Here is a 13,642-nt window from a genome sequence, read left to right on the forward strand (position 1 = left end):
TTAATCGTATCATCGATTTTTCTTATAGATTTTTATCTATTTTTTCTTATCTATTTTTTTACTTTATTGTATTTACACATTTTTCTCGCTTACTATTTAATCGTTTAACTTTTTTAATAAGAAACTGTTACAGTAGTTCATGTTGTTAACATTCTCTATTTATACGCGACATATTGAAAATTCCTCGTCGCTTTTTATTTTTGATATTTTCCTGGTGGACCATTCGTCATGCTGTTTGAGTGCAATAACACACACTATACAATATTCGCGTGAAGAGAGTAATTGCGCTGAGATCGGTATGTAGATGAGTTCCAAACTGGATTCTGTTTTTCATCGATGAAGTCAATATTACGAAATAGTACGGGCGTCTTGGTAAACCGACGGTGGTACAAGAGAGAGTAGGGATAACGAACTTCTGCAAGATGTTACTGAATTCGCCACTTCCGTAGCCCGTAGGGTGAACCGAGAGCCGCTATACGGTGATTAAATTTCCTAGTTGCACTCCTTACAACGAGTTATTTTGTAGGAAATTTAAACTGTAGTACAAGGTTGCCCGTCTTCCAGAATCGCTGTATTTAATATGCTTCGTAGATATCGTTTTTCCTTATTGCCGCCTCAACTCATTATTATCGTTGTTCAGAAACTCCCCGGCAGGCATATAGTAAAGCGGCAACGCTTCGAATCTATAAAATTACATTTGCGTCATTTCGAGATCCTGTAATTTAGCAAAGAAGCTTTAGTGTCTTCAGATAATCTTGTAATCTTGTAGAGTCCATTAATATTTTGAAGTAACTATCACATTTAGGTACGCTTATTTCCTTTTCTACAAGGAATTATTAATTATTAAAATAAATTTTATTTATATTTAATTAATATAATAATTATGTTTAATGCATTTGAACTATAACTTTGTGAATATACAGCAAGAGTATTTTTGCGGTTATTGCCGGAGTTAATGAGATTATAATTAATGTGGTAAATATTTGTCTTTTTCCGCATGACCTTAATTAATGTGTGGCAAATTATGGGGACGTAGATATGAATCTGATTATAATTGAAATCTTGCAAGAACAAAAATAAATACGCAATTCATGCAGACAAATTTATTTATCTCGGCAAAAATAGCAAATATTTTTTATGTGGAATATTTGTTTATTTAATTAATAATTGAGATTGAGTTTTGTTGAAGCAAAAAGGAAACTTACAAACAGTATTTTTTATAAGAGAAAAAAAATAAATAAAAACTTACTAAACTTCTTTTTTACTTTGATGTATTGAATAGTTAACAATTTTAATTGTTTTTATTACTTTAATGGTAACGAAACAATTTAATTAAAAAATGTCAGGCATGGTAATAATATCTCTGACATTAAAATTTAGAGAAGCATTTTTGGCAACACTAACAGTTTTAGGCACGTTATACAATAGTAATATGTACATGCATCTATATATAACACAATATCAATTTACTTACCTATTCAATATGTTGATATTTCCTGCAAAATATAAATTTCTTTAATATCCATTTTTTATTATTAAACTCTGACAAGAGTTATCTGAGTTGTATAATCAAACTAACATGAAAATACGAGTCTAACATACTCAAATTTGTATACTACAAAATTGTTTTTAAAAAATTGTTTATTTTATTTAGAATAGAAAAGAAATCGTATATTATATGTATTTTTTAATATTCGTGTACATATTAATAATTCTATAAAGTAAAATGTGTATTTTTTTTAAAATAATTTTTTAATAACATTTACGTATATATATGAATATTCTACTACTATTTGTTATGAAATAAATATATATATATATTCGAAATATTTACACAAAAAATAAAGGAGACAATAATATGACGTAGGTAAAGAGAAAAAAAGATGGACGAACATGGATCTTTGTACATTGGTTTATTATTATAGCGGTACTTTGACACTGGTTATTTTAAGAAAGATAATATTTAGCCTCTTCGCTATTTTTGTCTATCTGCTCTCTCTCACACACACACATACTCTCTTTCTCTTTTTCTCTCACAAGCATCCTTTCTTTCATTTTTGTATTTGTTGAGAAGTCTTGACATCTCATCAAGCTTAGTGGAATTAAGTACGGAAGCAATATTTCTGTACATCCCGTTTTGCTGCATTCACGAACGATTTCTCGAATTAATCTCCCTTCTCTCTTTTTCTCTTACGCTCGATTCTCTCTATCTCTCACACATGCACATGCCATTCGATAAAAATTCTTCCGTTTAACACTCTCTCTGGCTTCCCGTCTGGTTTTATCATTCAAGCATACTATTTGCCACCGCGAATTTTTCATCTCCTACATTCTGCATTTCGGCGTTGCCCTACCTGCTTTTCTACCACGTCCATGTTTTTCTATCTTTTGCTAGCCTTATGCTCTCTTCCTACTTTTATTACACTCGCACTTCATTTCAGTCACAATATATAGTCTCCTCAGGAATTGAGCGTACCGCGAAGAGTCAAGCTCTTGAGACGCGGCGTGTAACCATTATTATTGTCACTGTGTCCATTTTATCGGTCTGATTCCAAGTCAATCAGCTAAATTATTAAATCCGCTCGCTTGTGGTTATTGCCACTCGATTATGACACGCTACAATGATTGCATATGTGCGATACCTAAATCAGAAGACATCAAACCCAATCTCGAGGGTTTTGACGGGTTAGAGTTCTCTCACGCGAATAACTCCGTATATAATTTTTGTTCGTACTTTCCCTCCTACAATTAGTGCTTATTACGAAGGAGATTGAGGTTTTGCGCGATGCTGATCCACCGCGATGTATGTCGAAATAGTGCCGAATTTTTTTACAGTCTTTTCCCTCGAGTTTTTCTTTCGTAGTACGCGTCCAGTATTTCCCGACGGACGACATGTGCAGCACCAGATGTGTTTGTATACGTCAAAATTTATATGAAATAACGCGGTGATTCTCGCTCATGCTTTTAACGTCTTGGTTACAGTACTTGACGTCTACATCTCCGCCGTTGATGGAGTTTGAACAGTGTCGTCGAGTATTCTTTCCATCGAGTAGATACTGTACCGTTATCGACATCTGGATGACTTTACATATTGAGCCACACGCGATTTTCAAAGAAACTCGATAAGCCAGATACGTGATTATAGAGATTGATTTTATAAGTAACACTTGTTTATATCTGTAAACTTTAGATCTGATAGAATTTATGTCAATATCTGTTTCTAATTATTGTATTGCAGATTTACGATAATCATGATAATTTCACGACAGTTGTCCATCTTCCTTTTGTTCTATTCAGATTGTAGAAGTTTTATGTCACGTTCGAATAATTTCTTATTTTTTCCGATATTGCCCCCTAGTAATCCGCGACGTATTGGCTTCCGAAGCGATACGGATTAGCTCGGAATATCTCGTTCCCAACTTCGACGTTTAGTCGCTCGTCCTTTCCCCGTGGCTTCCACAGTCAGGAGGATCCTCCCAACTTTCTGATTAATACTTTAGTTATTGTACGTCTCCTTGGTATATCCATTTAGATCTCGATGTAATAATAAGATGCGCGCCGATACTGTAGATTACTTGAGAATCTTCCTCAAACACACATCGATCAATCGTGGACTCGTCGATTGTTGAGGCAGCATCGATGGTTCTCGGTCACGGTTCTCAATGTCCAGTCGCCTGTCTCTCTCGAACAATCGGACGTGTTCCGATTCTGGTCACCAAAGCTCCGCAGTAGGCGTGAGAGTGTGCACTTCGATATTCTCGTGACGATGATACCTGTCGGTCCGATGGACCGTTGCTCTTCGTGAGAGTACGACGGTCAGCGCCGCGACGGCGCCAAGGGCCGCACCGACTAACACCAACATTCCGGGATGGGCACCTGCAGATAAAGCTTCCGATACTCTAGCACCGGAATCGGTCACTCGACTGTTCAATTCTTCCGCTATCGTTTTCGAGTCGCGCTCCTCCAACACTGCGTTTGCCTTCGTCATATTACTCATGCTGCTCGAGTGCTTCTCGATCGTTTTCCTTCCCACGTTCGAAGACCCCGACGAAAAGATTTCGCCGACGCCTGACGCGGCAACTTTCCTCATCTTACCGTTTTTTCGCGCCCCACCATCGGCCCGGTTATCGAAAGTTTGCGAACGCGACTCCGCGTCTTCTATTCTCATAATGGATAGCTTGGGGTCGCTCGGTGTTCGAGAGGCTGGGACGACGATGTGCTTGATTAAATTCTGATCCATCGAGATACGATTTGTTTTATCGCTCTTTCGATCCGGTTCTCCGTTCGTCCGCATCGTGATTGACGACGTTACGTTACGGAAAGATGTTGGCGCCTCGTAGACTCGCGGTATTTTTTTCAATGACGCCGTTGCGGTGACGGTTTCCGAGTTGGAGAGAAAATCTGAGTCAGCTACCATTTTTGATTCGGTTTTCGCGTTTACGGAAGATAGCGTGAGAAGATCCGTGACGTTACTATCAGAATTCGCATCTTCGATATTGGAAGACACCGTGACGTTTGGCTGATCAGTATTCGACGTATGTTCGAGCGTGAAGACGACAGATAAGGTAACCGAGGTGCTTGCAGCCGCGGTCGTGGAAACGAAATTTGACGGCGATGGCAGTTCGTGCAAAAATAATCCCGCTAATTTCCGCGGATTTGAACATCGCGCTGTTTGGTATTGTTGATTCGGTTCGCGATGTTGTCTGATCCACTCGCCCAACCAGTAGAGATCTTCCGTACAGTTCCAATTGTTCTTACCGAGTCTAAGAACGCGCAGCTGCGGCAACATGTACGCGACATCGGATCTGACGGTGCTGATGTTGGTCGCCGAGAGGTTCAGCTCTATCAGACTTTTGCAGGCAGATAGTGCAGCATCATCCGCCAGTAACTGCCTAGCAAGAACCGGACTACGCGACACATCTAACATTACCAAATGTTCTGGAGTCGGTACCGGAAACGCCATATCGCTTTGTTCTTCCTGATGTCGTTGAAGCGCCGTTAGTCCTGACATTCGGAGCTTCGTCAGATCACTCGGTCCACTTAGAGTATTAGTTGATAACACTTTGATAGGATTATTGGATAAATCCAGTTCGGCGAGCAAAGGCAGTTGACCGAGCGCGCCCACATCGATTTCACTGATGGCATTATCGTTCAACATTAACGATCGCAGATTGTATAGACCATTGAGATCATCGAGTTTCAATGCGGTTATGATGTTTCGCTGCAGTTTAAGCATCACGAGACTGCTCGGTAAACTACCCGGTATCTTCGAAAGTACATTTCCTGATAGATCGAGTTCTTCCAAAACCTCCAGTCGTCCCAAAGCGTCATTCTCGATATCCATCAAATGGTTATCGGCAATGTCCAACATACGTAACAGAGGATAGCTATCCAAGTCACCGCTGCGAATGGTAGTCAGTCTGTTACCAGCGAGTCTAAGTGCTCTGACCGATCTCGTTAAAGCGGCTGGAACTCGCGCTAATCCAGTGCGGGACGCGTCTACCGTCTCCAATCTCCTTCCAGTACCCAATAATAGAGATACATCTCTCTCTTTTAGCGGATTTTCCGCTAGTCTTAGAATAGATAATCCCGATAACGGTTGCAGCGTTCCCGAAGCCGCTCTGGCTAATCCATTTCGCGAAACATCGAGTTCCCTCAATCTGTCGAGACTTTCGAACCACCTGGCGCCCAGGACTTGCAGCTGGTTACCGCTGAGATCGAGTTTCTGCAAGGAGTATAGTGGCGTGAGTGCGCTATCCGGCAAGTCCGCCAACCTGTTGTCCGATAGATCGAGAAGTTCCAGTCGATCAAGACCGCGAAACGCGCCCTCGTCTACTGTACTAATCGCGTTTTTACGTAAACTCAGTCGCACGAGTCTGACGAGCGTCCTGAAAGAATTGACACTGATGTCCATCAACGAATTGTTCGATAGATCTAGGCACGCCAGCTCGCTTAGATTCGTCGCGCGGATCACCAGCACGTCTCTTATTCGTGGCAAGTTGTTGCACGACAAATTTAATGACCTCAAGCGCTCGAGACCGTGCCACGACGCATTCAACGACACCAACGAACAATTTGTCACTGTAAATTCGACCAAATACGGTAGAATCTCTGTTGTACACGTTTTGAGATTATCCGAAGCATCGTTCATCCCGAGATCGTTCACTAAATCGGCGGCTTCCAGCTCATCCAGGAGGATATCAACGTCCGGTCCCTCGGCGCTGTCCACCGACAAACTTCTCACTACCGCGGGTAACTCCGACAGACCGGGTACGCGTTCGCGACATGTCACGTCCAACAAAGTTGACGCGTCGTTTTTCTCAACCTCATTCTGGTGACACTCACAGAAATACGGACAGGCGGAACCGCTCGCCATCAAGGCGAGCAGCACCAACGGAAGCCACATCGCTTCCAAGACGACGTCTTCACATCTCGTCCACTGTCCGTAAGGATCTCGCCGCGCCGTTCATCCGCTCGTGGACAGAATGACGAAACGCGCGAAACGACGGTATCAGGGATCGCGGATGCGCGTGCCGCAGCCGCGGGTTCATCTACGGAGCTGAATTGACGCGCGATCGACGTTGGTGGCTATCGATGATGATGGATGCCGCCAAAAATGTTATTACGGCTTATATACGGATACCGGCGGGTACTATCAGTCTCGTCGAACGTGATGTCCATACGAAGGACTGACAAACACTGCGGCGCCCGACTCGTAGCTGCACCCGCCACCCCCACATCGTTCCTCTTCTCTTTTCTCCTCTACCCCGCGTTTCGTCTTCCTACCCTCCCTTCGGCTTCTCTCCCTCTCGCGCTTTCACCCTCAACACCGACCCCCTCTGTCTCCGGACTCGGCTGTGTGCCGCCACCTACAACCATTCCACCCTTCCGCCGTATCTTCCCCCTATATACCGGTCCATATACAGCACTAACACCACTACTACAACCACCGCCATCGCCACCACTACCAGCAGCCGTCGCTTTTGCTCTCGAACTCGATAAGGGGCACGAGCGCGCTTGCGTCCTCTGACAGCGTAGTGACGCGTAGAGCCGGTATCCTACGATTTCACCAACTACCCTTGCTACCGGCCGACTAGCTGCTGCGAACTTTCCTCATCTTCCTTTATACTACTCCATTCCATTCGGCTCCATTTTGACCAATTATCCCTTTTTAAATTGCAACAATTTTACAAGTATCGCTATTAGCATCGTTAATGAAGCCACAAATGAAGCAAGCTTTTGTTAAAAACATACAATTTTTTATTTATTTATTTTATAAATTTTTTGAATGGTTAAATATTGTATCAAATGTCTGTTGATATTTTATTATTTTCGTATATATCGTAAAATAGTATGTCAAATTACTACACAAATTAGAGTGGTTGCGTTCTATCTTGCTGTTTGCTTGAATATTTAATGCAACACAATTAGCCAAGTGGCTAGTGCATGTGGTTTACCCTCATCCTTGGAACAACCACGAAGATCACGTTCCCGGAAATATTATAGATACTCGTTAAGACAATAAGCACGCACTAAGTTACTAATCCAACTAAAACTTCGCCGGCAGTTTCATGAGTTTCAGCCGCTGGTGGGCTTTCTTAGATTCGATTCGCGTGCCGAGGTTACGGGGGTGCAAAGATGCAGTTCTCACGGAATAAGGTAAAAGGTCGGATAATATCTCTTCGCACGTATTCCATATATGTCCTAAAGCTATGTTATTATTATATGATATGACATCTATCCGTTATTTTTTTTCCACTTTCATCCTTCTCAAATTATTTTTTCATTATTTTAAAGGATAAAAGTTCAAGCTTTTTTTGCTGATATTGTTGCACAATGCAACATCGTCTTTACATCATAATGTATGTAATACGATCGTATTTTCTTGCTGACAACTTTAATTACCAGTGCATTTTTCGCGAATATTTCTGACGTTCTCTGAATATTGATACGACCGCAGCGACTTGATTATATATCTGATATCCCTAATGAAAGAGGGCAAATGTACATAACATATTCCTATATATTTACATACATGTTCCTCACGTGTGTGATATACATACGTGTATATATACATATATATGTATTTGATGTGCAACATGCGTGCAAGTATTCAGCGTCTAGTTCGCTGAGAACACGAACGTTTTCGGGTTCTATAAATTCGTATCTCTCTGTCCGTAATCCCTGCGGCACTATCGTATTACTTGCTGGACCTAGTCGAGCAATCGAATCGCAATGATCTCGGTATAGCTTCGGCATTTTCGATATACTATATCGATTTGCCGATCACTGACACCGTTACCATTACCGCGGGGTTAAATGCTTGAGCCGCCGACTTAAAGAGAGATTTCCACGGTGTCCAATGAAGCGGCGGTCGTGACTATCGTGGGATATTGGTGCGAAAGAAGCACAAAAGCTAAAGCGGTTATCTGCTTGACCTCGCGAGAACTCGCAGATAAATCATCAATTAAAGGTGATCTTCTGGGACGGAATAATAATCGTCGCCTGTGCCTAGAAAAATCTGGTGGTTCGTTTTATAGATGGATTTAGGATAAACGTGTTCAGTGTACAGAAATAGAACACAGGTTTCTCTCAATTCGCAACATTTCGTATCAAAAATATAAATATTGTATATTGCAAGAAAATAGAATCTGTTATATACAGAAAGAATAGAATTTATACGGTTGCACTATATATATATGGAAAGAAATATAAGGAATAGATTGTGCTATTTTAATGGTAAGAGTCATATACATACGATAAATATCGGAAGAATAAAAATATAATATTGGATAAATAAAAATAAAATATTTCATTGATTAGTTATCAATATCGTTACGTTAAAAATTTTCTCTGATAGAGAGTTTTGTGTTTGGCAGAGTATTTTTATAGATTTATTTTATGAGTGCATCTCTTAATTGCCTCGGATTAAAAAATAATCTGGCGAAGAAGTTTACTTGTACAAAAACACGTTGTTTCTTGTTCGCGTTCATACGTAAACGATTACGCGCGCCAACATTGACTCTATACATGCTCATCTGCGATTAAGTGCTCTGTAAATTGACCTGAAAAATCCACGTCACTTCGGTGCTGGTAGTTGTACGCAATGATTTAATCGCTCTAAGCGGCCATAGAATATCGATGGGACATTTGCGATGCGACAATTTCACCAGAAATTTCCGACTTTTCAGAGTGGTTGATACGTCGCGTTCGAGAGGTACGAGTAAACATTGCGATCATGCAACCATTCCAATACTTTTTGAACGATTTCACGAAGCACTCTATCTGATGCACGCTGGGACATTCAAACTTCTTCGCTCATTTAAGTATGACGTATCTCTGCAATTTTTTTATTGCTAGCTCCCAATATTTCAAAATATTCAATGTACAGCTTTTCAAGCTTATCGAAAACCGATATGATGATCGTCCCAGTTAAAGATTTTAGTCAAGAATTGAAATAACACATTGTATAATGGATTGTAACTTTGCAATGAATAATCGCAAATTTTCAGTAATTTATATTATTTTTTTAGGCTGAATATTATATGAATATAATATATAATTATAAAAACGTATATAAAGTTATATTCTTACATTACGAGTATAATACAACTTACTGTTAATATTTCTTTTTATATTTAAAAAATGTTTGAAAAACATATAATAAGTACATGGTATTTTATTATCAGCAAAATCGTATAAACGTAATGTATTTTATATGTTACGTTTTATTGTAGCGTCGCTTGAATTTTTCGTGTTAGTCACATTTTTTATTTTGGTCTGCAACACTTTCGAATAAAGGATATTAGCTACGTGAGACATAGAATTAACAATACGTCCCTAAAACGTGTGTGTTTCTGGTGTGCGTGTCATTTTACGCGGAAGGGGTTGATTGCTGGGTGTAAGTGGACATCCAGTATGCGGTAGAGAACGGTTGGGATGGTAGAAGGAAGCAACGCGCTTGATAAGGGAAATCTTCTTTCGAGCCTGCGGTGCCGACCGACATGTAATTTCCCCGGAATAGAGGACGGAATCCTGGCTCGGATACTGCCCGCACGGGTTACAAAGTTACTTTTACGAGAGTAGCGGGCAAATGTAAATGGGGCCGGTGAGCGGCGAGGCACAAACGAGTGAGAAAGCGAGAGAAATGAACGAGGGATCGAAAAGGGAAAATGAGAGAAAGAGTGGAAGGAACGCGGGGGTGATGTGGGAACGAACGGTGAAAGGAGAACGAAGGAGCGCGAGATGGAATAAAGGGGATGAGACTGTCGGAGTTTGTAATTGCAGCGGCTTTAACGCGCTGCTGATGGCCGATGGCACCCGGGACTGGGGTAATGGTCTGCACCAAATGTCTCTTCTTGTGAGAGGAGAGAGAGAGAGAGAGAGAAAGAAACGAGGAACACGGGAAAGTGTATTCGAAGAGACACCGAGGGTTTCGGAGACACGTGAAATTGCATCGTTTTCTCTGCCACCGATTTTGTATGCTCGTTTCTTTCCTATTGACATTTTTTTTCACAAAATATTAGAAAATTTTGAACACACACACACACATACACATTAATCCAATCTATTTTTTAAACAGACGTATAAAATTCAAACTCAAAATTCTTATTTTATGGTGAGAAGCATCTATTAATGGATAGTCTCGATTCCAATGTAATAACAATTTTAAAAATTGACGTAGATCTTCTTTTCGGAAGATTTATTTTATTTTGTTAAAATTTCATTAATAATTGAATTTATATATAATATTTTTATGAATACCAGGTTATTTTATGACTTTGTGAAGCTAGACTATTTTTATTGACATGTACATCATATTGAAATTTAATAATGCAGCCGTGTTGGCCACAGGTTGGTTATACTGTGGTTATTTTCCCAAAAATGTTATTTATTGTCGATCGCTAAATTTTTTTTCTTTCATTCAGCTAAAGTCGTAGCAGTAAAGTTTTATGTATCCTTCATGTTATTCATACATACAAAAGTTTCTAATAAAGAAAAGATGTTACTCTTAATTGTTAATATAAAATATATCATTCTTTATGCCATTACCAAGATAATTTTTTCTAGATCTTGAAAATTTAGAAAAGACAAATTATCACTTTATTAACGGAAGTAATAATTATGTAACATACCTGTCTCGTTGTAATTTAAAAAAAAAATTTTCTGACTATTTTTGTCTCCATAATAAAAATTTATAAAGTGTAAAATTTTATTTGCGTCGATTTTTGTTGTACCTGTAAGAGAGAAAATTTAGTGTGTTTTCTTAGTGTGATCGCAAATACAATCAATCTTTCTGTATATATATTTACAGCTAGATTTTTAACCGAAACTATTTTTTATAAATATTTAAAGTACTCGACAGCGTTTAAAGGAAAAAGAATTTGCAAGTTGTTTTTAGGATATTTACGTACAATTCATTACCCGAAAAAAAGTTTCTCCTCTTTTGCGCGAACTCTTAATCCGCCATTAGTTTAAAGAAGTACTTGTACTGTAAGCACCTAATTGTACCGCGTAGTGTATACACTCAAAAAGTTAAAATGCGAATAATTCTCAGTGTTGCAACGTGTTTGAATTCAACACACGTTTTCGCTCGGTGCCATTGATTGTTGTTTCGATATCAATTTCTCACACACCTCACCTGCTGAAGGATTGATAAAGACAATTTAAAAGTCGGGGACACCCTTTCCCGGCATCAATTCCAAGAATTCGCGTTGATCTTGCGCTACCCAAGGAAATAGAAAATTCCTGGTCTCAAAGTAGGACGCGGTTGGACGGGAACGAAAGGAACGAGGTGATGGCGAACACGTCGAAGTCTCTTTTTTTGGATGGAGGTTTACGTGGCGACAGGAAGTCACGGTGGAAGACGATAACGGGTGGACTCGTAAACGTTGACTTCCGCACAACGTACTCTTTATACCTGCTATCGCAGTTATTCGTTCATACAATTTCTGACGTTCTCGTTCGAATTGCTCGGCCATTGTTAAGGACCGAATGCGAATGACTCCTGCATCTTGCCATCGTAAAGATAGATATATTCGTATATTCTTCTTTAGAGTAGTCTCGATCTCGTTGAAATGAGATACCGCGTGCGCAAATCTTCTGTCGTAACCGAAATGGAGTTTTAATGCATACATTCTACAAGGCAAGAAGTCACCTCTACTATCTCGATGCACAATGTCAAGCAGCAAAAAACATGAAGCACTAAGCGACGAATAGCAAGTCACAGTTCGGCGAGTATAAGCTAACCTCACAAAGTCGTAAACATGTGTAATGGTATTGGTGCAACGACGATCGTTGTTTCGTACAACACGCATAAAATTCCGGCATCGCTAGATCCTTATTAGATTGTTAAAAGAACACTAACAAGCTTCTTATAACGTGAATAATGAAAGACGGAATCTTGTTACAGCTGCATCAGTAAGCCACATGTTTATATACAAAATATAATAAATATAATTTTATTATCGTAAAGTTTAGTTATCGGTCTAATGCTTCATTATACGTTACAGGAACTAGCGTGAAAACTTGATTTAAAAAAACATTAATCGAGTCTGAAGCATCAGGAACTGTACAAGATGGTGCCTTGAGAGTTTATAAGATCTTGAATCCCTAATCAGTGTTGCGACGCTCTTCTATCCTGGCGAGCTAGATCGCAACGTTAATAAATGTAACGCTATTACGCGAGCGAGTGCAGATTTTAGCACGTGTAATACGAACGATCCGGAGCAGCCGGAACGCGAGACAGATATAAATGTGCCCGGAGATGAGTAAGAGAGAACAAAGGTGTCTGGAGGGTCATTTGATATCTCTAGATAAAATAGGAGCGGTAGAATAGCTCGGAGATAAAGGTAAAGGTAGAAGGAAAACTGTGGATCGCAGGGAGATGTGTGTCAGGAGGTATAGGGTTGTTCTTGCAACTAAACGTGTACGCGCGTACGTGTTGAATCTTCTCTATATGCCACAGGGACGCGCCAAGTGTGGTTGTAAAGGGTGCATACGGTTGCAAAGAACTCGAAAAAAGATAGAAAAACGGAATTACGTATTTAAAATAACATGAATACATACGGTCGCAAAGAATTTGATGAAAAGAAAGATAAAAAATGAAATTACGTATTTAAAATAATGCATAGAGGACATTCTTAGAGACATGATATAAAAGCTCTACTTGTGCTATCGCACTGGAATAATCTGGAGACACGGTAGTGTCTCGGCACGTGCGTTGAAATTATCTTTTTGTATGATATCTTTATTTACAGGATACAGTTTTTTGAGCTAATAGAATTGTACATTTTATTCAGTTTTATATATTATACTTGTTATTTATATTTGTTTTATATTTTTATACACACTTTTATATAAAGACGTTTTTATTATATTTACATACGATTTCACATTTATATAATAACTACTTTTAGTGCATTCCTACTGTTTCTATACCAAGCTTCGTGATCTCTTCTCTTTTCATTCATTCGCAAGAGCGTTCGCTGTTTCCGTATTTTACATTTTTGCGGCTCGCGCAACCGCGGCAGAATCTGTAGAATTGAGAGCACCGGGTGAATCATGCTATTGAATGCAGTGCTGCCGCTGGCATCGAATTCTCACGACTGGGTATTATTCCCCTTTCGTATTGCTATGCCCA

At 39.6% G+C, this 13,642-nt stretch overlaps 1 protein-coding gene across 1 annotated transcript; it reads right to left on the bottom strand.

The window, feature by feature from the left end:
• Window positions 1-1,901: 1,901 nt before the first annotated feature.
• Window positions 1,902-6,675, bottom strand: LOC108729989 (insulin-like growth factor-binding protein complex acid labile subunit). The gene has a single exon (XM_018459419.1). It carries the CDS (start codon window positions 6,404-6,406, stop codon window positions 3,713-3,715), a length of 2,694 nt encoding a protein of 897 aa, XP_018314921.1. The 5' UTR covers window positions 6,407-6,675; the 3' UTR covers window positions 1,902-3,712.
• Window positions 6,676-13,642: the final 6,967 nt, after the last annotated feature.

The sequence above is a fragment of the Mycetomoellerius zeteki genome, unplaced genomic scaffold (assembly GCF_001594055.1).
Source record: "Mycetomoellerius zeteki isolate Tzet28-1 unplaced genomic scaffold, Tzet1.0 scaffold821, whole genome shotgun sequence".
NCBI classification, from domain to species: Eukaryota; Metazoa; Arthropoda; class Insecta; order Hymenoptera; family Formicidae; genus Mycetomoellerius; species Mycetomoellerius zeteki.

What these genes read in the sequence shown, in the direction of transcription:
- LOC108729989 (XM_018459419.1), bottom strand. Translation starts at nt 6,406, where the DNA reads ATGTGGCTTCCGTTGGTGCTGCTCGCCTTGATGGCGAGCGGTTCCGCC.